The sequence below is a fragment of the Maniola hyperantus genome, chromosome 18 (genome assembly GCF_902806685.2).
Source record: "Maniola hyperantus chromosome 18, iAphHyp1.2, whole genome shotgun sequence".
Taxonomy (NCBI): Eukaryota; Metazoa; Arthropoda; class Insecta; order Lepidoptera; family Nymphalidae; genus Maniola; species Maniola hyperantus.
Window position 1 is genome coordinate 2,652,108 of NC_048553.1, and position 24,169 is coordinate 2,676,276.

General features: G+C 40.4%; 2 protein-coding genes across 2 annotated transcripts in view; both read left to right on the plus strand.

The window, feature by feature from the left end:
* Window positions 1-5,796: 5,796 nt before the first annotated feature.
* On the plus strand, window positions 5,797-6,726 carry LOC138403592 (uncharacterized). Its single transcript, XM_069504765.1, has one exon. It carries the CDS (start codon window positions 5,797-5,799, stop codon window positions 6,724-6,726), a length of 930 nt encoding a protein of 309 aa, XP_069360866.1.
* Window positions 6,727-22,109: 15,383 nt separating this feature from the next.
* The window catches only part of LOC117990385 (uncharacterized), a 75,051-nt gene continuing 72,991 nt past the window's right edge, over window positions 22,110-24,169 (plus strand). Inside the window, exons 1-2 of the mRNA XM_034977819.2 lie at window positions 22,110-22,559; window positions 23,305-23,468. Coding sequence (XP_034833710.2) covers window positions 22,276-22,559; window positions 23,305-23,468 — 448 coding nt within the window. The 5' untranslated portion in view covers window positions 22,110-22,275. The remainder of the gene's footprint in view (window positions 22,560-23,304; window positions 23,469-24,169) is intronic.

Consider the following 24,169-nt stretch of genomic DNA (forward strand, 5'->3'; position numbering starts at 1 on the left):
TTAACCTATGACGTGTACATATTATCGCTAAACAATCTTGCTATCGAAACCCCTTAATTAAAATCAGTGCAGTTAAGTGTATCGGAAGGTCATCCCAAAGGTCATCATCAGCAAGGAGCAGATCCCCACTCACCAGTGACCGCCTGAAGCTCAGGTAATCCCACACTGTCACGGCAAAACGATTCTGTTCAAAATATTACTACAAATATTTATTGTAGACTCCAAGTTTATGATTGGGTCAATTTTGTCATAATAATTTGGATATATTTTTATCCTGATATGACACACTCATCCGATCCGAGCTCGTGAAAATACGATACTTATGACATATTTTGTCGTAGATATTTTTTATATCCGTATTTTCACGGATTCGGATCTGATGAGTACGTGATCGCTGTAAAGAAGTTGTTGTTATTATTGTTTTGATTCCTTGAATTTGGACAGGACAAACTTGTGACGTCATCCACGGTAGGTACCTATGCTCCAAAAAATCATTAACCTAAGTGCATCCACCTAAATTGCTATCCATATGAAAGTCTACGAACCACCTTCGTCCATAATTTACAACAACGAATGCTGTAATGACGTTATCAAAGGTGGTAACATGACTATTAATGACTCCTATAATCGTTTAGGCGTTACGACAAATCGACTGATCACGTGACCCCCAGTCATTTGTTTTGGTGCATCCAACCAGTTTAATTCGACCCCTATCCTTCGTGTCGCGCTAACAAAAATGGCCCGTCAGATAGCAAATGTATGGTACTTGATAGATCAATCTATATCGGAGGGTTAACCTGAACGCGTTTACTACGACTCTAATTTAGATGATGTTTATTCTATTTTATACCTTGTGTTAAAGATAAATAAAGTTTATTTTATAGTGCAATAGCTCTGATCGCAATTTAGGGCGTGGATTTTTTTTGTTTGGTTGATAATTACCTACTAGCTGGATTAAATTGGTTTTTGTGTCATAATTATTCTTCGTGGGTTTTAATTTTAATAACTACATTAATTTTATATTTTAATTGCTTTCTAACTTATAATTTAGATAGTCTTTAGAGCTTAAGATTACTTTTTTATTATGTTACTTTTGCTAGCAGTCGAGAGTCGTCCATAGTAAATAATAATAACCATAATAACAGTGTGTCTATCTGTCTTGTTAATCACCGAACCGTGGTTGACTAAATGCTAAAGCAAAATAATAGGTATGAAGTTGCGGGCATCATCTAGTTTTAATGAAATAAAGTAATTTAAAGCTTGGTAGACTATGGTCAAATCCCTTCTCACTCTGAAAGGAGACCTGTGCTCTGTAGTGAGCCGGTGATGGGTTGATCATGATGATGAAAGTAATTAAGTAGGTAGGTACTAATTAACAAGACCGATTAATTTTACTTTTACAGTCATCATGATCAATCCATTGCTGGCTTCCTACCAAGCACGAGTTTCCTCTCATAATGAGAAGGGTTTGGCCAGAGTCCACCACGCTGGCCAAGTCCGGATTGGCAGACACTTACAGTGCTTAATACAAATTATTCCAAAATAATCTTGCCCCACCTGCGATGTGGCATTGACTCCAAATGGCCTACTTACGCAACTTTCATTGACCTCTAGCGTCAGTCAGATTTTTTTGTGTTATCATATCAGTAATCATCAGTACCATCACCTGTCTTCGGTTTTGCTAGCGTTCTGGGTTACAACTGAATTGCAACTGAAAGTCTATAACCATAAATAGGTAAACCAGCGCAAACGGGCGACTTTTCCACAGAAAACCGCACTAATTGTGATTAATGACCGCTCAGTCGTCGCGGCGTCATCGTTTGTCCCAAGTACCTTTGCGGACAATTTACTTTTCACTCTTAGAATTCAGTAGACATACGATAATAGGGTCTTGGACTGTAGTGATAAAATGATGTGATGTTTTGTATAGCGATAGTTTATGGGGCTAGAATTCAATATTATAAAAAGTAATTTTAAAAACTTACTCTAAGTCTGAGTTGTAATTTTTATATTATTATACTAGGAAATCTAAATGTATACAAGGAAAAGGTGACTGACTGACTGAATGATCTATCAACGTACAGCTCAACTGGATGGATCGGGCTAAAATTTGGCATGCAGGCAGATAGCTATTATGACGTAGACATCCGCTAAGAAAGGATTTTAAAAATACAACCCCTTAGGAGGTACTATAGGGATTTGAAATTTGTGTAGTCCACACATTAAAAACAACTTAATTTATTATTACTTTGTAACTACAATTTTGGTACATGAAAAAAAAAATCACAATCATTACCCAGACTTTAAGAAAAGTGTTTGTATAAAAATGTTTGTGTGTGTGTGAAAAATATTTTACTTTCAGCACATGGCCTTGGTATAAGCTAGCAAATATGCGTAAATAGCAAATATGGTAATAAATATAGCAAATATGGTATAAAAACACCTGAGTACGGAACCGTCGTCGGTGCGCGAGTCTGACTCGCACTTGGACGGTTTTTAAGACAGTTGTTCAATCAAGTTACTCCAACTTTACAGTGTCGTTTGTCTGAGCTGTCAGAAAACCATAGTCGGACTAAATCCACCGCGTAATTATTGCCAACCGCAGGAATCGACGGCTAAAATTAAACTAATGCGATTTGAACACGAAACAAATGAAGTGAAGCGATTTAGGACACATTTAGTCGTGAGTGTCGTAAAATTGCGGTTTCGCAAAGGGGGTTTGACAGAGTTGCGACTTTTGCCGGGCAATTGCGTTTGTTAATATTGTGGTAAGTTTATGTTGTCGCTATTTTGGGTGACGTAAATAATAATTGGAAACAATTATTTTTTGGGGTTTTTTTTTTAAATTCCAAGTAAGCCCTTGACTGCAATCTCACCTGGTTGTAAGTGATAATGCAACTCACCAGATTTTCAACTCAGCAGATTCGCAACTTACCAGATTCTCAATTTACCAGATTCACAACTGAATAGATTCTCAACTGACTAGATTCTAAACTCGGCAGATTCGCAACTCACCAGACTTTGTACAATCAAACAGATTTTTTTTACCCCTACGTAGTTTTCTTTTATACCTAAGGAATAATATTTTACTAGACATAATATCTAGTCACACAGCTGAAAATCAGTGTCCTGCATTTTATGGGTGTTGACGCAATGATGCAAGACGTGCTGTGCTGTATAAGTCCCGCAAATTGCTAATTGCTAAATAATTGTATATTTTCATTTCGGCTGACGTCAAAATGACGTCATTTAGGTGTTAATGTGATATGGTTCCAGCGCAATAGCAATTTGCGGGACTTAGACACTTATTTGGGGTGGTGTCACAGATGAAAATTTTATACATTTGTATGCTTTGTTTTATCTGTGACACAAACAAATAAATGCATTTTATAATAATTATCTTTCTTTTCTTTCTGAAATATTCGGCGCACGGGATATCTAAAGTTCTTAATAAAAAACCAAACTCTTTAAAATAATTTACCCAAGTAGCTGAACATTAATGAGATTCAGGTTTTATTCAAACACTTTAGAAATATTAGGTACTCTGAATTAATTAAAAGGGAATCTCACCGTCCTTTGTTGACCTTCGCTGGATTATTCCTCGGTATAGGAAGGTTATTAAGGAATTTTGCATCGTCAGCCCATTACTCGCTAGAAAATGATGAGGCACTTCGGCGGCCTGGTTTTTTAACGAGGAAAGTTTGAGCTATTGGTGTTTGAACCAGATTTACGGAGGAAATTGGATTTCATTTATAATTTTCTAGCTTAGCAATCATACCATGGTATGTCACTTTATGGTATCCAAGGGATGGTACTAGGAGACAGGGACGACCAATCAGAAGATGGGAAGACGACGCCCGAAGGACATTGGGTCCCTTCTGGACGAGGGTTGCAGCAGAGCTCAATGGCGAAAGTTGGAGGAGGTCTATGCCACCAGGCACACCGAACTAAGGGACATCATTTAGATACAAAAAAATCCTAAGTTTAAATTATTCTTCCTGTAAATATAGCTGTTAAGTTTTATCGTACAAATTATCTACATTTAAGGATACTGTATTAGTTAGGTTAAGTTCGGAAATAAAAGGCTATTTTGTTTATTTATTTATTTTAATCATACCATGCGTTGGAAGACCCCACTAGGCGGACGGACGACAGCAAGTGAGTCGCAGGGAGCCGTGGATTCAGGCAGCGCAAGACCGTGGCGTGTGGAAATCCCTACAAGAGACTTATGTCCAACATTGGGCGTCTATCGGTTGATGACTATGATGATGATGCAGTCATACTGTCATACTGTCATACTTACTGGTAAATGGTGATGCAGTGTAAGGTAGATCACGATAGACTATCCACTTTCTTCTTCTTATTCGTCGTAGCACACTTGGCAAAGCGGTCGTGGTCATCACGAAGCAACATCTTTGAGGGCAGATATTATACGCCTAACGAGCATTCTCCACTTCTCCCTGCTGTCTGACAGCCTGGTACATTCGTGCAAAGGGCCGCCCACAGGAGACTTAATTTGGTCGGTCCATCGCATGGGTGACCTTCCTCGCCCTCTGGTGCCCTCCACCTTGCCCTGCACGACAAGGCGCTCAATGGAGTCACTCTCACGCCGGGAGACGTGTCCGAAGAATTTTAATATGCGGCTGTACTAACGCCGAAATCCTATCCACGACGGAATCCTAGCCGAAACGCTATCCATTTTAGCTGAATAAATAAACATGGTAATGATTAGGTACTTACTAAGCAAAAATCTGTATGAGCATAATCTTTTATCATAATATCAAAAGGAGACTGACTGAGATATCAATACAGCTCTCTTTAATTACTAACTAGTATGCTAGGCAGACGTGTTCTGGAGTGGAGACCGCGTACCGTTGCACAGTGTGGGACTACCTCCAGCCCGCTGGACCGATGATCTGAAGGTGGTGGGGAGCGCATGGATGAGGAAGGCGGAGGACCGTGTTTGGTGGCACGCTCTTGGAAAAGCCTATGCCTAGCAGTGGACGCAAACAGGCTGATGGATGGACGAATAGGTACTAACCGATAATTTGGGAAATTTTAACAGGATCAATTAAAAAACTTCTATGCGGGTGTATTCGCAGCTAAAAGCTATTCCAATGATGTATATGCCAATGCAACTGCATTATCTACTCTACTCCATCTTCGATCACAATACTATAAGCAAGAATTGAAATCGTTACGAAGAATTTTTCATCGCAAACGTCTATACATGGACCAATAAATCAATTTAACCTGTATCCGAAGTATCGGACTTCGAAACGGCTTTGGCGATTCGCCAGTACGTGCCTAAAACAACGACAGTTCGAATTGCAATTGTCTGAATTTGTGGGCTACATTACATATAAATAAAAATCAATTGTACATATTTAATAAGATAATTTAGATACCTAATATTAGTTTTGCCGCGCGGCATCTGTGTGCATAATATTATCAGCCATTGACGCAACGCACACACGCGTGCCAGCTGATCGGGGAACCGGTCAGGCGACTTGCGCCTGCCCCCGCCGCACCGCGCCGCAGCCCCGAGCCGCGGCGCGCTGCGGCCGAGGGCCTGCCTAGTGGCTTCCAATACCGTCCCTGTGTCCACGTCTGTCTAGCGCGCGAAAACGCATGCACGTAATTTTAAATTAGCAAGTACGTCTGTAATAGTTTTAATAGTGCTAATTAAACCGATTGAGTGCTGGAGCCTGGCTTCTGAATATTGGGGGAACATCTTGGTCTTCCTGCACCACCATCAACCACCCCAAACTGGTGACCCATGCTGAATACGACAGGATGAGCTCCAGCAGCAGCGACGAACGGCAGGGCGAGTCGAATGTAACCACGCGGTTAGCTAAGAAGGCACGCCCCACACCGCCAAAAGTGGACGACGCGGCACCGATCGAGAACCGTCGATTTAAGGTTAGAGTTCCACCTTTCTCGCCCGAGGAACCAGAAATTTGGTTCGCTCTTTTGGAGGGCCAATTCGAAAACTACGGCATACGAGACGACGCGACCAAATTCACACATGTACTTACAAATTTGGACCTCGTACATGCCAAGGCAGTCAAAGAGCTAATCGTAAACCCTCCGGAGCGCCACCGTTACAATAAAATAAAAACGGAATTAATACGCCGTCTCTCAGCGTCCCATGAAAAAAAGGTCAAGCAGCTGCTGACCCACGAGGAGCTGGGGGACAGGAAGCCATCACAATTCCTGAGACACCTTCAGGACCTTGCAGGACCGGCTGTTCCGGCGGATTTTATTAAGAGCATTTGGAGTCAACGTTTACCTAGCAACATACAGACGTTAGTCGCCTCGCAGCCGACACTCTCACTAGAACAGCTCGCCGACTTAGCCGACCATGTGCACGACATCGTCACGCCGTGCAACGTGGCGGCGGCGTCGACGAGTTACACCGCTACGAGCAACATCGCCAGCGAGATCGCCGAGCTCAAGAAAATGGTCGAGCGCCTGTCCACCAGACTCGACGAGCACACTCGTGGACCTACGACTTCAGACCATACCCGGGGATCATGCTGTTCCGCCAGCCGTTCCAGATCACACGAGCGCCGCCGAACACCGCCGCGACAGAGGGACCGCTCCAACTCCAGCTACAAGAGATATCCGGTATGCTATTACCACCACCGGTTCGGAGCGGAGGCTCGGCGATGCTCGAAGCCGTGCGATTTTAAAAAAGCGGAAAACACGATGGGCAGTCGCTGATGGCGACGGACGATTGCCCAACCTCCCCAGGTCGCCTCTTTGTTACCGACCGCAGTATGAAGATGCAGTTTCTCGTGGACACTGGAAGTGACCTCTGCGTCTTCCCTCGGTCCAAACTCAAGGAGCGCCGTGCACCCACCGGCTACACACTCGTCGCGGCTAACGGTTCAACAATAGACACGTACGGGTTCGCATATATCAATTTGGACATTGGACTCAGACGTACCTACCCGTGGCGTTTCGTAGTGGCGGACGTGACAAAGCCAATCATAGGAGTGGACTTTTTAATATATTATAGTATAGTTGTAGATTGTAAGAATAAGAAATTAATAGATAATTTAACTTCTGTTACCAGTACAGCATCCATAGCTTCAAATTGTAATGTTTTATCTGTTAAGGTGCTCGCTGGAGAATCACGGTATCACACTGTATTATCCCGTGATTATCCGGATATTACTCGACCAGCTGGTACACATCGCACTATACCACACAACACTCAACATCACATACGGACGACACCTGGTCCCCCCGTCACGTGCCCCCCCAGACGTCTCGCCCCGGACAAACTGAAGGTAGCAAAGGCGGAGTTCGAGGCGATGCTAGCCAACGGTACAGCGAGGCCTTCCGAAAGTCCGTGGTCGTCTCCACTGCACCTCGCGCCGAAAAAAGACAACGGATGGCGTCCCTGCGGCGACTACCGACAACTTAACGCCCGGACCATACCAGACAGGTACCCAATACGTCACATTCACGATTTTGCACATAATATTGCAGGTTGCAGGATTTTCAGTACCATCGATCTCGTGAAAGCCTACAACCAGATACCTGTCTGCCCGGAAGACATACCCAAGACAGCCATCACTACGCCATTCGGTATGTTCGAATTCCCCTTCATGACGTTTGGCCTTCGTAATGCCGGCCAAACGTTCCAAAGGTTCGTCGACGAAATGATGCGCGGTCTAGACTTCGTCTACTGTTACTTAGATGATTTTCTTATTTTTAGCAGGGACGAGGCTGAACACGAAAATCATCTACGTATTGTGTTCGCTAGACTTCGAGACTACGGGATGATAATCAACGTATCTAAGTGTGTATTTGGAGCTCCCGAGGTATCCTTCTTAGGTTATAAAATTTCGGAGAACGGAACCAAACCACTGGATACGAAGATACAAGCAATACGCGACTTCCCCCCACCCAAGGACGTTAAAGCACTCCGACGCTTCCTGGGCATGGCCAACTTTTATAGGCGATTCATGCCCAACGCCGCCCAGATACAAGCGCCTCTTAACGCTCTTCTCATGGGGGCTGTCAAGGGATCCACACCCATCGACCTCACCGGCGAAGCTATAACCGCATTCACGGCAACTAAAGAAGGCCTCTCCAAGGCAGCCCTACTTGCCCATCCGGATCACCAAGCCACGCTCGCATTGGTCACGGATGCATCGGACGTGGCTATGGGAGCCGTTTTACAGCAGCTGAAAGGTAACGTGTGGCAACCTCTGGCATTTTTTAGTCGAAAGCTCAGCCCCAGCCAACAAAAGTACTCACCGTATGATCGCGAACTTCTCGCGATCTACGAGGGCATAAAGTACTTCCGGCACATGGTCGAAGCTAGACACTTTACGGTCTACACAGACCACAAACCAATCACTTTCGCCTTTCACGAAAGGAAGCAAAACTGTTCGCCTAGGCAGTTCCGACAGTTGGACTACATTTCCCAGTTCACGACCGATATAAGGCATATTTCCGGCAAAGACAATGTCGTAGCCGACACCTTATCTCGCGTCGAAAAACTGGACGCTCCAATCTGTCTCACTGATCTGGCAAAGGCTCAAGATAATGATCCAGAGTTGGCCCATTATCTTCTCTCGGACGATTCTTCCCTTCGTCTCAAAAAGATGGATTTTTCTGGAAGTCGTATACCTTTGTACTGCGATGTAAGTACACCGACACCCAGGCCATTCGTCACAAAGGAATTTCGTAATCAAGTTTTTACTAGCTTACACTCGCTAAGCCACCCCGGACCCTCCGCGACCGCCAAGCTGGTAGCCGAAAGGTTTGTGTGGCCCGGAGTGAGAAAAGACTGTCGCGAGTGGAGTCGAACTTGTTTAGCCTGCCAGCGTTCTAAAGTCAGTCGACATGTATCTGCACCATTAGGTACTTTCGACCTACCTCGCGCACGCTTTCAGCAGGTACACATCGACCTCATCGGTCCCCTTCCAATTTCACAGGGAAATAGGTACTGCTTGACGGCCATAGATCGTTTCACACGGTGGCCGGAAGTGATGCCTATCCCGGATATCACTGCAGAAACGGTGGCCAAAGCGTTAATCTCCGGTTGGATATCCAGATTTGGCGTAATGACGACCGTGGTTTCAGATCGAGGATCCCAATTTCACAGTGCACTGTTCCAATACCTCGCCAAAACCATCGGATTTCAACACAAACGCACAACGGCCTACCACCCAGCGTGTAACGGACTAATCGAGCGATTCCATAGACAGCTCAAGGCATCCATCACTTGCCATGCCGACCACAACTGGACGGAGGCTTTGCCCCTCGTTCTGCTCGGCATTCGAAGTGCTTTTAAAGAGGACTTACAAACCTCTTCCGCCGAGTTGCTGTACGGTGAGCCGCTCAGACTTCCCGGCGAATTTTTCGATTCTAGCACACCCTGTACAACTGATATGACAAGTTTCACAGCGCGCATTAGATCATTCGCCGAAAGAATCAAGCCAGTCCCCGCTTCTCGCCACAACAAACAAAAGGTATTTATTTTTAAAGATCTGGCAACTGCCGAATACGTCTTCGTTCGTGAAGACGCTTCGCGTTGCCCTCTTCAGCCAGCCTATACGGGTCCACACAAGGTCGTAGAACGAGGAAATAAAGCATTCACCCTTCTCATAAAAGGTAAAATCACCACCGTTTCTATCGACCGACTCAAGCCGGCATATATACTAGCGGACGAAAAACAGTCGGGAAATAAGTTAACAACTCCTAACAATCTACCTACACCGGCCTCTCCGCCCGCAAGCACACCTACATACCTACCCGATGTAGCTCCCAAAGTCACTCGCTCCGGCCGTCAAGTAAAATTTACAGACTTCTATCGCCCTTGACGGTCTCTGGAGGAGGGTGATATGTGGGCTACATTACATATAAATAAAAATCAATTGTACATATTTAATAAGATAATTTAGATACCTAATATTAGTTTTGCCGCGCGGCATCTGTGTGCATAATATTATCAGCCATTGACGCAACGCACACACGCGTGCCAGCTGATCGGGGAACCGGTCAGGCGACTTGCGCCTGCCCCCGCCGCACCGCGCCGCAGCCCCGAGCCGCGGCGCGCTGCGGCCGAGGGCCTGCCTAGTGGCTTCCAATACCGTCCCTGTGTCCACGTCTGTCTAGCGCGCGAAAACGCATGCACGTAATTTTAAATTAGCAAGTACGTCTGTAATAGTTTTAATAGTGCTAATTAAACCGATTGAGTGCTGGAGCCTGGCTTCTGAATATTGGGGGAACATCTTGGTCTTCCTGCACCACCATCAACCACCCCAAAAATTAATACAGCAGTTTGACGGATCGCAGTGCAGTCGGGAGTCGGGACGCTAAGGCGGGAATAGATGATGTTATTACTTTAAGTGTTGGAGCTGGTTGGAGCAAAGTTTTGTTATGTTCGTAACATTTTATGATGTTTTCTTCTAATATCTTTGAAACTTCTTTACTCATGAACTTCCTGGCGTAGTGTTGGGCGTTGTTTTATTTTTATTTTATTTTTTATTTTATTTATTATAGGAAAATCAACAGCGAAATAAGAAAATAAGTTTCTTAAATGCTAATTACAGAATTATGGCCAATTACAGATTTTCTCGAAAAATTAACAATATAATATAAGAGTGAGTTAAAATTATTTCATACAGAAGAACAAAATTTAAAAAAAAGAACAATTATTGGCTAAGTACATGAGTACATACTAGTTTTGTGTGTGTGTGTGAAGTGTAAGATTCCGATTTCGACTCGTAACATAATTTGGATAATTTCTAAATTAGCTCTGGTCTGATTGGAGAGGAATTGCACATAATATCAGGCAGTAGGTTATAAAACTTGCATACTCCTTCCATTTAAACGCACTTGGGAGGGAACATTTCGGGAAAGGGACAATTTGAAAACCAAGGGAAGTTTTAGGAAAGGGACGTTGTAAACCTGAATCCTTTAATTTTAGCACGTGCGAAGCGAGATTGCAATGAAGGGCTAACATATTGTAATCGACTGATATTTTTTTTTTTTCATATACAAGTAAACTCTTGTCTGCAATTTCACCTGGTGGTGGTAAACTCGTGGCAAATGCAGTCTAAGATAGAAGCGGGCTAACCTGGAAGGTGTATGGCAGTTTTTATTAAACCCATACTTTGGTTTCTACAGAAAATCGTACCGGACGTACAGGTAGGTTGGTAACTAGCCATGGCTGAAGCCTCCCACTGGACCAAAAAGACTATTAGACAAAAGTAGGTAAGTATAATTAAATAAAACCTCTTGTGCATTACCTAAAAGACAGCAACTATTGTACATGATCTCATTCATTACAGAGCACGCATTAGCGGGCGTGCGAGCGGCGTAGACGACGGGCCTGATTTATCGGACCACCTCCTGCCCTTAACGACACGCGGTGATGTACGACTCTGCGACTGCGGGCCAAGTCATAAACTTTAGTGGGAATAGCTTTTTTAAGTGAAACTTCTTTTGTGATTTGAAAATCAGTGAAACGAAAAAGTGACACTAAAAAAATCAAACACATACATATTATAGATGGTCTCATTACAGAGCACGCATTAGCGGGCGTTCTAGCGGCGTAGACGCCTGATTTATGCGGTGATGTACGACTCTGTGACTGCGGGCCAAGTCATAAAATTTAGTAGGAGCAGCTTTTTTGAAGTGAAACTTCTTTAATATCGCTGTGATTTGAACCTCGATGAAACGAAAAAGTGACACTAAAAAGAGACAAACACATACTACTGTTGTTCATGATCTCATTCGTTACAAAGTTGTTGTGGGTTGAAACTCGATAAAATGAAAAAGCGTCATTAAAAAGAGACAAACACAAACATCTATAGGATTTAGCCTATAGCCATAGTTCCCTGCGATACGTTCGATGACGTCTATCCACCTACATATTTAGTCGGGGTCTGCCACTGGGACGTTACCATCCCAGCACAATGGAACCAAGATCTATCAGTTCTTCGAAATTTGTGCCTTTCTTGTTGCCACTTCAGCTGCGCAGCCCATTGAGTTATGTCGGTTACTCTGGTACTTCTATTTATCTTCACATTTTTCTATTTTGATCACGTAGAAAAACTCCGAGCATAGTCAAGTATGACTAACATTTTTCTTTCCGCTCCAAAAGAGCTAATTAAGCTTTTGCTAAAAGATGGTATGCCAATTTAGTATAATGGATAATGTTTTGATAATATACTTTAATGCGATCGAAGTTTTCTAGGCTAGATAAGTGATACTGTAGCATTAGCTGCCAAATGTTGTAAGTTGATTACTTGTTCCACACAAAAAACGGCAACAGCCATCTGCAAAGAACAAAGAGAATTATTCGAAGATGAAGTCAACCGCGTTATTGTGGCACGGACGGACCCGGGTGATAAATGTTGTGCGTAATTTACACTCACGCTTTTGTTTATACAACACAAAGCAGGCTGGTTTTATTGTGACTGAAATGGACTAAACGCTCTTTGGTATGGTATAGATCAAAAGGTGCTAGGTTTAAAAGTAGTACCGAGTACATTAGGGCGTCTACTGTTTTACAATTGCTGTAATTTATACATTTTATAGAGGTAGGCTTAAACAGTTCAGGAAGTTGTAAATGAAAAGGACTGAACGCTCTCTGGTATGGCATAGGATCAAAAGGTGCTAGGTTCAAATACTGTTTTACAAATGCAGTGATATCATAAACTTTATAGAAGTACTTACTCGTTTTAAACAGTTCAGAACTCAAATGTTCAATGGAAACTAAATAGTTCCAAATTCTACCGCAATCGAGCTGCGGGCCGATTGCGAATCGACTGCATCTATCATTTAATGACAGCATCAATGTCAAAATATGGTTTTCCTATCACGGTTCGGTGAGACAGTCCACAAAGGATAGATGTGGACAAAAAAATGTTTTGACAGTTCATTTACACTATCGATAAAATTTATTGTATGAAAAATGCTATTGCGGACGCGTTTTGAAGTTTGATGTCATATAAGAACCTCGACAAATCTTACGTCAAATGAGGTTTTCATTGAAACAACTCGAGAGGTGTTTTTATCAGTGACATAAGCTATCCGCAAATCGTTTTACTACTCATATTAATTAAAATAAAGTTACGAAAGGGATTAAAAAGGCTATAGTAATTCTTCTGCTAGATAAGAAATCAATTATTAATTTTAGAAGCTAGTATAATAGTATAAAAGCATTTTTTAGATTAATATAAGTCTCATAAGTACTTTTAAAAGAATATGTGATGACTCTTTCATTAGTAGGTTTGATGCACAGAGTACATTAAATATAGAGGTATACTAACACTGAAAAATGAGAATCACAGAGTACTTTTTACATGCACCTAACTTCTTGGAGAACAGTTATGTGCATTTTAAGTAAATAATTAAATATCATTGCTTTAACGGTGATGGAAAACATCGTGTGGAAACCTGCATGCCTGAGAGTTCTCCAAAATGTTATCAAAGGTGTGTGAAGTCTACCAATCCGCATTTGGCCAGCATGGTAGACTATGGCCAAAACTATTCTCACACTCAAGAGAACCGTACTCTATAGTGAGCTAGCGACAGGCTGAACATAATAGTATACCTTTGACTCCTTTGAGAACAATATGGAGAACTCTCAGGCATGCAGATTTCCTCATGATGTTTCCTTCACCGCTAAATCAAGTTAAGTATAATTAATTGTTTAAAACGCACATAACTCTTAGAGATGCGTACTTAGAATTGAACCCCCAACCTTCAATTATTCAGAGGTGGACATCCTAACCACTAGGCTCTTCGGGGGACTTCTTCTAAAATTATTATTCCCCAAAGTAATGTCCAAAAGTCAAATCATTTTCTGATTTAATTGATTTAGCTTTGGAAATTACTTTGGAATTTAAATTATTTAGGCAAATAAAACAACAGTTTGATGATTTTTTATGTTTGCTTTTATTAAAGTAGATTAGATTCTGACATTTTAATTATATCACCATCTGCTTCTTATAAATCTAATCTGGCACCGTTCATTATTTTATTTGTCTCTGCACGGGGTCCAAGAGCTAGAGTTCACAACATATCCCAATCCATATCTTTGTCAGGATGAAGAAATGAATGCAGCACTGTATCACATTTGCCTGAAAAAAAATTATGATAACTGAGTAAGTGACCACTGACTGTTGCTTAATCTATACCACTAGGCACTACCAGCTTCTGTTTAGGTATGACGTTGTCTGCGAAGACTTTAGAATCAGTGTATATGGTATCTTTGTTACTAATTTAGCTAATCCAAATTGTTTCTTTAAATATTTGTGGTGCGAAGGAGTAAGAAACATCCAAACTTTCATATGAAGAGCAACGTTTTAGGCAGCTCTAGATACATAAGGAAACATACTCGAGAAAGCACTTGTAGTGTGGAGGTACTTACTATGAAGTCATAACCACCAGTAGCAATGGACTCAATTTGTATAATAGGTACTTTATGAAACGCTGTTAAAACTCCTCTAACTTTTCGGAGTTTAATACCATTGTAACAACTAAATATCACTTGCTTAGCTGTGAAGGAAAAGGAAGATCGTGAGGAAACCCGCATGAGAGCCTTTACTTGTATTGAATGATAACGTTTGTTAACTTACGAGTTCTAACTTCCAAGCAGCCACAGTCCGTCAATAAGGGTCCCAATACTTAGGCAAATCAGTGCCCAGGCATTTGCGTATAAGTTCAGTGAGAAAAACTAAGTCTCCGGAGTCCGAGGAGCAAGCAAAGTTGCAGAATTAATCACAAAAAACAAACGCGTAAACTAAGGAAAAACAACAAAAAATTGTACTTTGTGGTCTGGGGTTCTAAATAGTTACCACAGACTAACTACTTATTTGTAATAAGTAACGTAGCCAAATTTAGGAGACTGTTATGTCCATGTAAATTGCTAGATTACCAAGTGATTACCATAGATATTCGATTTAGTCGGGTTATAAATAGGTCCGTGCTACCAATACGTCATCAAAATGTCGATAATGACCAAATGCGATATAGTGCATTAGTCGTCCGCGATAGCAAATTTATCAACTGTAACGATCACGATTCTTAAGGATATTTCTATTGCGATGTCACATGTCAGTTTACGGCAATCGGCCCGCTGCTGCACGATGAATGACAGCTACAATGTCACGATCGCAATCAGCAGGCCGATTGCGAATCGACTGCATCTATCATTTAATGACAGCATCAATGTCAAAATATGGTTTTCCTATCACGGTTCGGTGAGACAGTCCACAAAGGATAGATGTGGACAAAAAAATGTTTTGACAGTTCATTTACACTATCGATAAAATTTATTGTATGAAAAATGCTATTGCGGACGCGTTTTGAAGTTTGATGTCATATAAGAACCAAGACAAATGTTACGTCAAATGAGGTTTTCATTGAAACAACTCGAGAGGTGTTTTTATCAGTGACATAAGCTATCCGCAAATCGTTTTACTACTCATATTAATTAAAATAAAGTTATGAAAGGGATTAAAAAAGGCTATAGTAATTCTTCTGCTAGATAAGAAATCAATTATTAATTTTAGAAGCTAGTATAATAGTATAAAAGCATTTTTAGATTAATATAAGTCTCATAAGTACTTTTAAAAGAATATGTGATGACTCTTTCATTAGTAGGTTTGATGCACAGAGTACATTAAATATAGAGGTATACTAACACTGAGAAATGAGAATCACAGAGTACTTTTTACACGCACCTATAACTTCTTGGAGAACAGTTATGTGCATTTTAACTAAATAATTAAATATCATTGCTTTAACGGTGATGGAAAACATCGTGTGGAAACCTGCATGCCTGAGAGTTCTCCAAAATGTTATCAAAGGTGTGTGAAGTGAAGTCTACCAATCCGCATTTGGCCAGCATGGTAGACTATGGCCAAAACTCTTCTCACACTCAAGAGAACCGTACTCTATAGTGAGCCAGCGACAAGCTGAACATAATAGTATACCTTTGACTCCTTTGAGAACAATATGGAGAACTCTCAGGCATGCAGATTTCCTCATGATGTTTCCTTCACCGCTAAATCAAGTTAAGTATAATTAATTGTTTAAAACGCACATAACTCTTAGAGATGCGTACCTAGAATTGAACCCCCAACCTTCAATTATTCAGAGGTGGACATCCTAACCACTAGGCTCTTCGGGGAACTTCTAAAATTATTCCCCAAAGTAATGTCCAAAAGTCAAATCATTTTCTGATTTAATTGATTTAGCTTTGGAAATTACTTTGGAATTTAAATTATTTAGGCAAATAAAACAACAGTTTGATGATTTTTTATGTATTCTTTTATTAAAGTAGATTAGATTCTGACATTTTAATTATATCACCATCTGCTTCTTATAAATCTAATCTGGCACCGTTCATTATTTTATTTGTCTCTGCACGGGGTCCAAGAGCTCGAGTTCACAACATATCCCAATCCATATCTTTGTCAGGATGAAGAAATGAATGCAGCACTGTATCACCTTTGCCTGAAAAAAAAATATGATAACTGAGTAAGTGACCACTGACTGTGTTGCTTAATCTATACCACTAGGCACTACCAGCTTCTGTTTAGGTATGACGTTGTCTGCGAAGACTTTAGAATCAGTGTATATGGTATCTTTGTTACTAATTTAGCTAATCCAAATTGTTTCTTTAAATATTTGTGGTGCGAAGGAGTAAGAAACATCCAAACTTTCATATGAAGAGCAACGTTTTAGGCAGCTCTAGATACATAAGGAAACATACTCGAGAAAGCACTTGTAGTGTGGAGGTACTTACTATGAAGTCATAACCACCAGTAGCAATGGACTCAATTTGTATAATAGGTACTTTATGAAACGCTGTTAAAACTCCTCTAACTTTTCGGAGTTTAATACCATTGTAACAACTAAATATCACTTGCTTAGCTGTGAAGGAAAAGGAAGATCGTGAGGAAACCCGCATGAGAGCCTTTACTTGTATTGAATGATAACGTTTGTTAACTTACGAGTTCTAACTTCCAAGCAGCCACAGTCCGTCAATAAAGATCCCAATACTTAGGCAAATCAGTGCCCAGGCATTTGCGTATAAGTTCAGTGAGAAAAACTAAGTCTCCGGAGTCCGAGGAGCAAGCAAAGTTGCAGAATTAATCACAAAAAACAAACGCGTAAACTAAGGAAAAACAACAAAAAATTGTACTTTGTGGTCTGGGGTTCTAAATAGTTACCACAGACTAACTACTTATTTGTAATAAGTAACGTAGCCAAATTTAGGAGACTGTTATGTCCATGTAAATTGCTAGATTACCAAGTGATTACCATAGATATTCGATTTAGTCGGGTTATAAATAGGTCCGTGCTACCAATACGTCATCAAAATGTCGATAATGACCAAATGCGATATAGTGCATTAGTCGTCCGCGATAGCAAATTTATCAACTGTAACGATCACGATTCTTAAGGATATTTCTATTGCGATGTCACATGTCAGTTTACGGCAATCGGCCTGCAGCTCTGATTAGTTGACTCTCGCTCACTATTGGCAACAATGCATTGTTGCAACAAGAATCGCACAAATTCAGTCAATCAGAACAAATTGAGATTGTAATAATGATTGATACAATGCAGCTCTTAGACAATCGCCCTACAGCTGATTATTTACTGAAAGTGGCAAAACTTTTAGTGTAGGTACTAACATTGACTATTCCAAAATATGTAACTTATCTGCGGATCAATGCGTCAAACTGGTGCATTTATGCGGGCCATTGCGATCCGAATTGTCGTTCTTTTAGATGCATACTGGCACAATGCCAGAGCAGCTCCCAACCTGATACTACTTTGTATACAGTTTTAATTGATTTACATCTCTATAGATATTCATTATTTAAAAAACCATAGTATTTTGATTTTTTTCGAATAATAATAATTTATTCTGCACTTGGAAATACCTGTATTGCAGAAGGTAGTTCCTCAGGGATACAAAAGTTTTTTTAAAATTTAGGCACCAAAATCTAATATCTAATTTGGATCCAAATTTTAATCATTATCATCGTCCCATTTACCCATCGCTGGGCCACTACCGAGAGTGGAGTTACACCTTTGTTAGGTACCTGTTAACTCCCAAAGCCACCATGACCCAAACTTCATAGTCGCTGATCGTTCTTCCGCGTGTTGGGGACAACACACAGATAAACTTTAGCTTTTATAAAACAACGAAGGTCAGGCCCTCGCGAGCTCTTAGTCTATAAGTATTTTGTTTACAAACGAGACTTTAAAAGAGTCGTTAATGAGAAAAATATTTGAATTACAAACTTTGTAACTCAGTAAGTCCTTATGATTTGTTTCAAAATTATTAATTGGCTTGTCTCAATATATTTTGTTTTTTTCGTTTTCGTTTAATTTGTTTTACAGATGAAACTTACGATTTTTTTTGTTTGTTTGGGTTTTTGAATATATTTTTTATGCTCGTTATTATTTGAGCCAGGTCTTATAATAATTATGATGATCGAAAAATTAACATAGCTAATAATTATTTTATGGGCTTACAGGTCGGTTAGGACAGGACAGATTTTTTAGGGTTCCGTACCTCAAAAGAAAAAAGGAACCCTTATAGGATAATTTTGTTGTCTGTCTGACTGTCCGTCTGTCTGTCTTGTCTGTCAAGAAAACCAATAGGGTTCTTCCCGTCGACCTGGTAGGTCTTCTCCCGCACAAGTAAAGGAAAAAAATTCGAAAACCGTATTTGTGATTACATCACAAAAAAATTAAAATGCGTTCACAAATAAATTAATTTACTAAATCACATACAGATGGCCCAGTCCGTCTTCAATTTGCAGTGTTCTACATAAAAGTGTTAAGTACAGGTACCTTGTACGTTAGTGCGGAACCCTTGGTGGCAAATCCGACTCGCGCTAGTTGTTATTGTACTCGCACAAAGTTTATATTTGAATGAAACATTCTAGAACTAATCCATTCTATTCTAATAAAAAAACACCCCTGATAATTTGAGATTACATTAGAATAGCTATTCTATTCTAATGTAATCTCAAATGGCAAAGATTTAAGAAAAGATTTTTCTAATTCACTAAGGGAATCTAAACTAAAGGCTACTAAGAAACCCGGGAAGTGTCCCGGCGCGTTCCAATTAATTAATCTCCGTTTGGAATGACGCCAAGTGCGACCGCGACTTAAGCGAATAAAACTATTGTAGTAGCGCAAGGGGCTTAAAAATGTAGCTCATTGCGGGGTTTAGCTCAATTATTATTGTAAATCGAATCATTAAAAAGAGCAACCGCTGAGTTTCTTACTCGTTCTTCTCAATAGGAAAGGCATTCCGAACCAGTGGTAGATGCACTAGAGTCTAGACGATTCAAAAGTACTTGTAAAAGTTTATGTAGCCTCAAATGGCAAAAAGTTAAGAAAGGTATTTATAATTCACTAAGAGATTCTAAACTAAAAGCCACTAAGAAACCCGGGAAGTATCCCGGCGTTCCAAGAAATTATTCTCCGTTTAGAATGACGCCAAGTGCGACCGCGACTTGAGCGAATAAAACTATTGCAGTAGCGCAAGAGGCTTCAAAACGTAGCTCATTGCAGGATTTAGCTCAATTATTATTTTAAATGTTAGCTTAAAATTGTTCAAAGAAGAAACTGATTGGTTGACTTATCGAAATAGGTAAGTACCTACATCTCAATTTCATCATCAAATTTTAGATTTTGCGTGTAGTTTCTCTCTAAGGAAGGATCTTCAGAAATTCTACTTAAACGAAGCCGGGATTGGTAAGTTTTTCTTTAAAAATTTAATCATGCGCTAAGATTTAAAATTTCGTAAGCCCCGAAGTTGGGTCAGACGATAAATTAAACATCATTGTGCGCGCTTGAAGCGAGGACAAAGACTGGTCCAGTGGGGCGTGAGGACACTTCGGTGTTGGCAACATTTCCGCTGTATCTTAAGATTTTACAGCATTATCTCGAGAGCTAAAATCGTTGGGCTTTTAAACAGATTTGGGTAAGTAATCCATACTAATATTATAAATGCGAAAGTATGTCTGATTGTGATGAGAGTCACAGAGTACAGAGTTAGCTTACATCCCGGGGAAGGACATAGGCTACTTTTTATATCGGAAAATTAAAGAGTTATCGCGGGATTTTTAAAAAACCTAAATTCACAATTAATCATCTATATAATGTAAAGCCCATTAAATGCTAGAGCTAGTGTGATAAAAGGGCTTGCGGCTGCCACAAAAATTTAAAATTTAGCAAAAATCGTCGATAGTCTGTTGTACATAGATTATTCCAGTTATACTTATAGGTGCTACTTAGTGCCACAATATTCCCGTTAGCATGCCATATTGTATAATTTCACTCCGGCGTAAAACATCCTCAATACAGCATTAAAAGGAAGTTTCTGCCTAAACTTTACCCATTTCCGTAGCAAAATAAAACATTTACTGCACGCTTTCAAAACACCGACAGTTGAAGACGAAGTGCTCTCTCTAACTGCTAATTACTGCCGACGATCAATCTTGTTATATGCGGGTACTCCGTAATATCGTCATTTTGCAAAATCTGATTCATCATATCACGAGCGGCTGTATTACTCGTGATTGATGTATTGTCATTTTGTTAGCTGAAATTATGGTATCTGTGGAATCAATAAATAAAAAACTAAATAAATAAATAAAAACATTTTTAGGGTTCCGTACCTCAAAAGGAAAAACGGAACCCTTGTAAGATCACTTTGTTGTCTGTCTGTCTGTCAAGAAACCTACAGGGTACTTCCCGTTGACCTAGAATCATGAAATTTGGCAGGTAGGTGGGTCTTATAGCTGGCTTTAGGGGAAAAATCTGAAAACCGTGAATTTAGGGTTAGATCACACAATAAAATTAAATTGTGGTCATAACTAATAATTAGTATTTTCAATATTGGAAGTAAGATAATTATATCAAGTGGGGTATCATAATGAAAGGGCTTTACCTGTGCATTCGGAAACAGATTTTTATTTATTTTTATGCATCATAGTTTTTGAATTATCGTGCAAAATGTCGAAAAAATACGACTGTAGTACGGAACCCTCATTGCGCGAGCCTGACTTGCACTTGGCCGGTTTTTTTATTCGATTAAACTTATACTTACAATTAGTGTTTTTGAATCGTCCGATGCAACTACCAATAAGTAATGCAAAAGTGTCATTTTATGAAAAGGATTGTAAAATTGTTGTACACTAGCTGATACCCGCGACTTCGTCCGCATGGATTTAGGTTTTTGAAAATCCCGTGGGAACTCTTTGATTTTCCGGGATAAAAAGTAGCCTATGTCACTCTCCACGTCTTTAACTAAAAAAATCACGTCGGTCCGTTGCTCCGTATACCAATAAACTACTGGGACTAGTGACCCACCCTGGCTTCGCACGGGTAGCTTATTATAATTTTGGTAGAAATCTCTAATGTAGGGCAGTTTACGTAAAAATCAAAAAAATTCAACGTCACTGTTACCCTTCAACTGAAACCTGCACCCCTCCCTGGGCTAAGACCCATCTTAAACGAGACCTTAAAATGTAGTGATTAAGTAGGTATATTCTCTTTGCCTATTATTGTCTTGTAAAATAATGAATTCAGTTGATATACACGTGTTCCTCTTATCTTTCTTGAACCAATTTTGATCCATATCTTGATATATTCTCATCAGATTAATATATAATCAAGGTGTTTAATAATCACAAAATAAACCGGCCAAGTGCGAGTCAGGCTCGCGCACCGAGGGTTCCGTACTAGTCCTCCGTATGTTTTCGACATTTCGCACGATAAATCAAAAACTATGATTCATGAAAATAAATAAAAACCCGGTTTTGAAATCCACAGATGAAGCCCTTTCATATGATACCCCACTTGATAATATTATAGTTATCTTACTTCGAAAAGTGACCACAATTTAATTTTTTGTGTGTGATGTAACCACAAATTCACGGTTTTCAGATTTTTCCCCTAACGTCTGTTATAAGACCTACCTACCTGCCAAATTCATGATTCTAGGTCAACGGGAAGTACTTACCCTGTAGATTTCTTGACAGACCTACAGACAGACAGACAGACAACAAAGTGATCCTATAAGGGTTCCGTTTTTCCTTTTGAGGTACGGAGCCCTAAAAATACTTATTTCAACCAAATAGCACGTCAAAGTATAAAACGTTGACAAAAATATATTAAACGATAATAAGTTATCTGATAAGATTTGTTTAATATGAATTCCAGTCAGTACAATTAGATTATTAGGCCAATAAAGTAAGAATGTTGCAAAAAATATTAATTTTTTGTGTTCTTAGTATAGTTTTAGCTGAAAAAGTTAGATACGATGACTATTCTCTATATAAGATCCATCCAGACAACGAAGGTGACTTAAATTTTTTGAGTGAGCTTCAAAGAGAGAATGATGGCGTGCATTTTTGGAAAACGCCTTTCCAAGTTGGAGATTATGCCAGCGTTGTAGCGTCACCCGAGAGGAAAGAAGGTCTAGAGCATTCGCTCAGAAAACGAAGCATTAACTATGAACTTATGGTGGAAAATATTCAACAGTAAGTAACGTTTTTGTTAATAACGCCCGCAGAATTCAGAAAAGGTAAATAATTTATAGAAAAATAGCTTTAGCTTGTCAACACGAAGATACTGAAGCATATAGGTAGAGACGTATTTGTATAGCGTTATGGGCTATCGCACTGGAAAGCGTAGCATTGGGAGACCCCCACTAAGTGATAGACCACATCAAACAAGGGGCTTAGCTAACCGAAGCTAAAAGAGGCGGTTTTAGAAAGAGAAGCTTTTCGGATGATGATCGCCAAAATTTGTTTCGAAGAAGGCACGCGATGATTTTGACATCAAACAAGTTGCTGGGTGCCGTTGGATGTGGGTGGCCTTACGAGAGACCTATGCCCAGCAGTAGCCGTCTATCAGTTGAAACGACGTCAGTTTAAATGAAGTTGTTTTGGATGCTACTTGGATGGGTCGTTGGCATGCTGACCCGTTAATAAAGAACAGCATATACCATTTATAGTTCTTTATTTATCTACCACACGTCTTTGGTGTACAGTAGCCGGCAGGAAATATTGTACATAGACCTTTAGAAAGGGGAGTTGGCTTCGTAGAGCGTTGTCTCTGTCCTATATTACGTTTTGTCGGGATCAACGACAGAGACAACGCTCTACAAAACTGCTATCTCTTTCTAAAGGTCGATGTACAATATTTCCTGTCGGGTACTGTAACTTAGCTGAGTCTGAGATCGTTTAGAAGAAGATAGTCTTAATGTAGACGTTTCAATTGCAGGGCGTTCGATGATCAAATCATAAGCAGGAAGAAGCGTGACGCAAGAAAGGAGTTGTTTTGGACCAACTTTCAAACAATGAGTGACATTTACGAATGGTTTCAACACCTGGCTGATACGCACAGCGATATTGTTTCTATTATTCGTGCGGGACAATCTTACGAAGGTACATTAACATAATTATCTTGATATTGATATAATCATAAATAGTTGCGTATATAGTTTTTTTAACGCTGGGAAATGCGTTTACGCATCTCGCCCTCCTGGAAGCCAGCCAGCTAACTAGCCAGCCAACCAACTGGAGGGAAGGTATGTGGGACTCGCCGGCCGAGAGGCAACCGGAATACCCACTAAAACTCAGCGGCGCTCCTGCGCGTCGCCTGGCGACTGAGTCACAGGGACACAAAAGCAATCGCAAAAGACACTCCACCGGGGACCCACTCACGACGTCCCCTCACCGCACGTCTGAGGCGCACCGACGGAGTGCGTGCGCCTCCCGACCGAGGACCTAACAGGCGACACCTGCAGACCCCGCAAAAGGGACCAGCAGTATCCAGGCACACTGGGAGGTTACCTGGCTGCCGGCTGGCACCCTATACAGATTAGTTTACTTCCGTACTATAGTCGTATGTTTTCGACATTTTGCACGATAATTCAAAAACTATGATGCAAAAAAATAAATAAAAATCTGTTTTAGAATGCACAGGTGAAGTCCTTTCATATGATAGCCCACTTGATATAGTTATCTTACTTCGAAAATTGAAAATACTAATTATTAATTTATGACCACAATTTAATTTTTTTTGTGTGATGTAACCACAAATTCACGGTTTTCAGATTTAATTCCCTAATGCCAGCTAACAGACC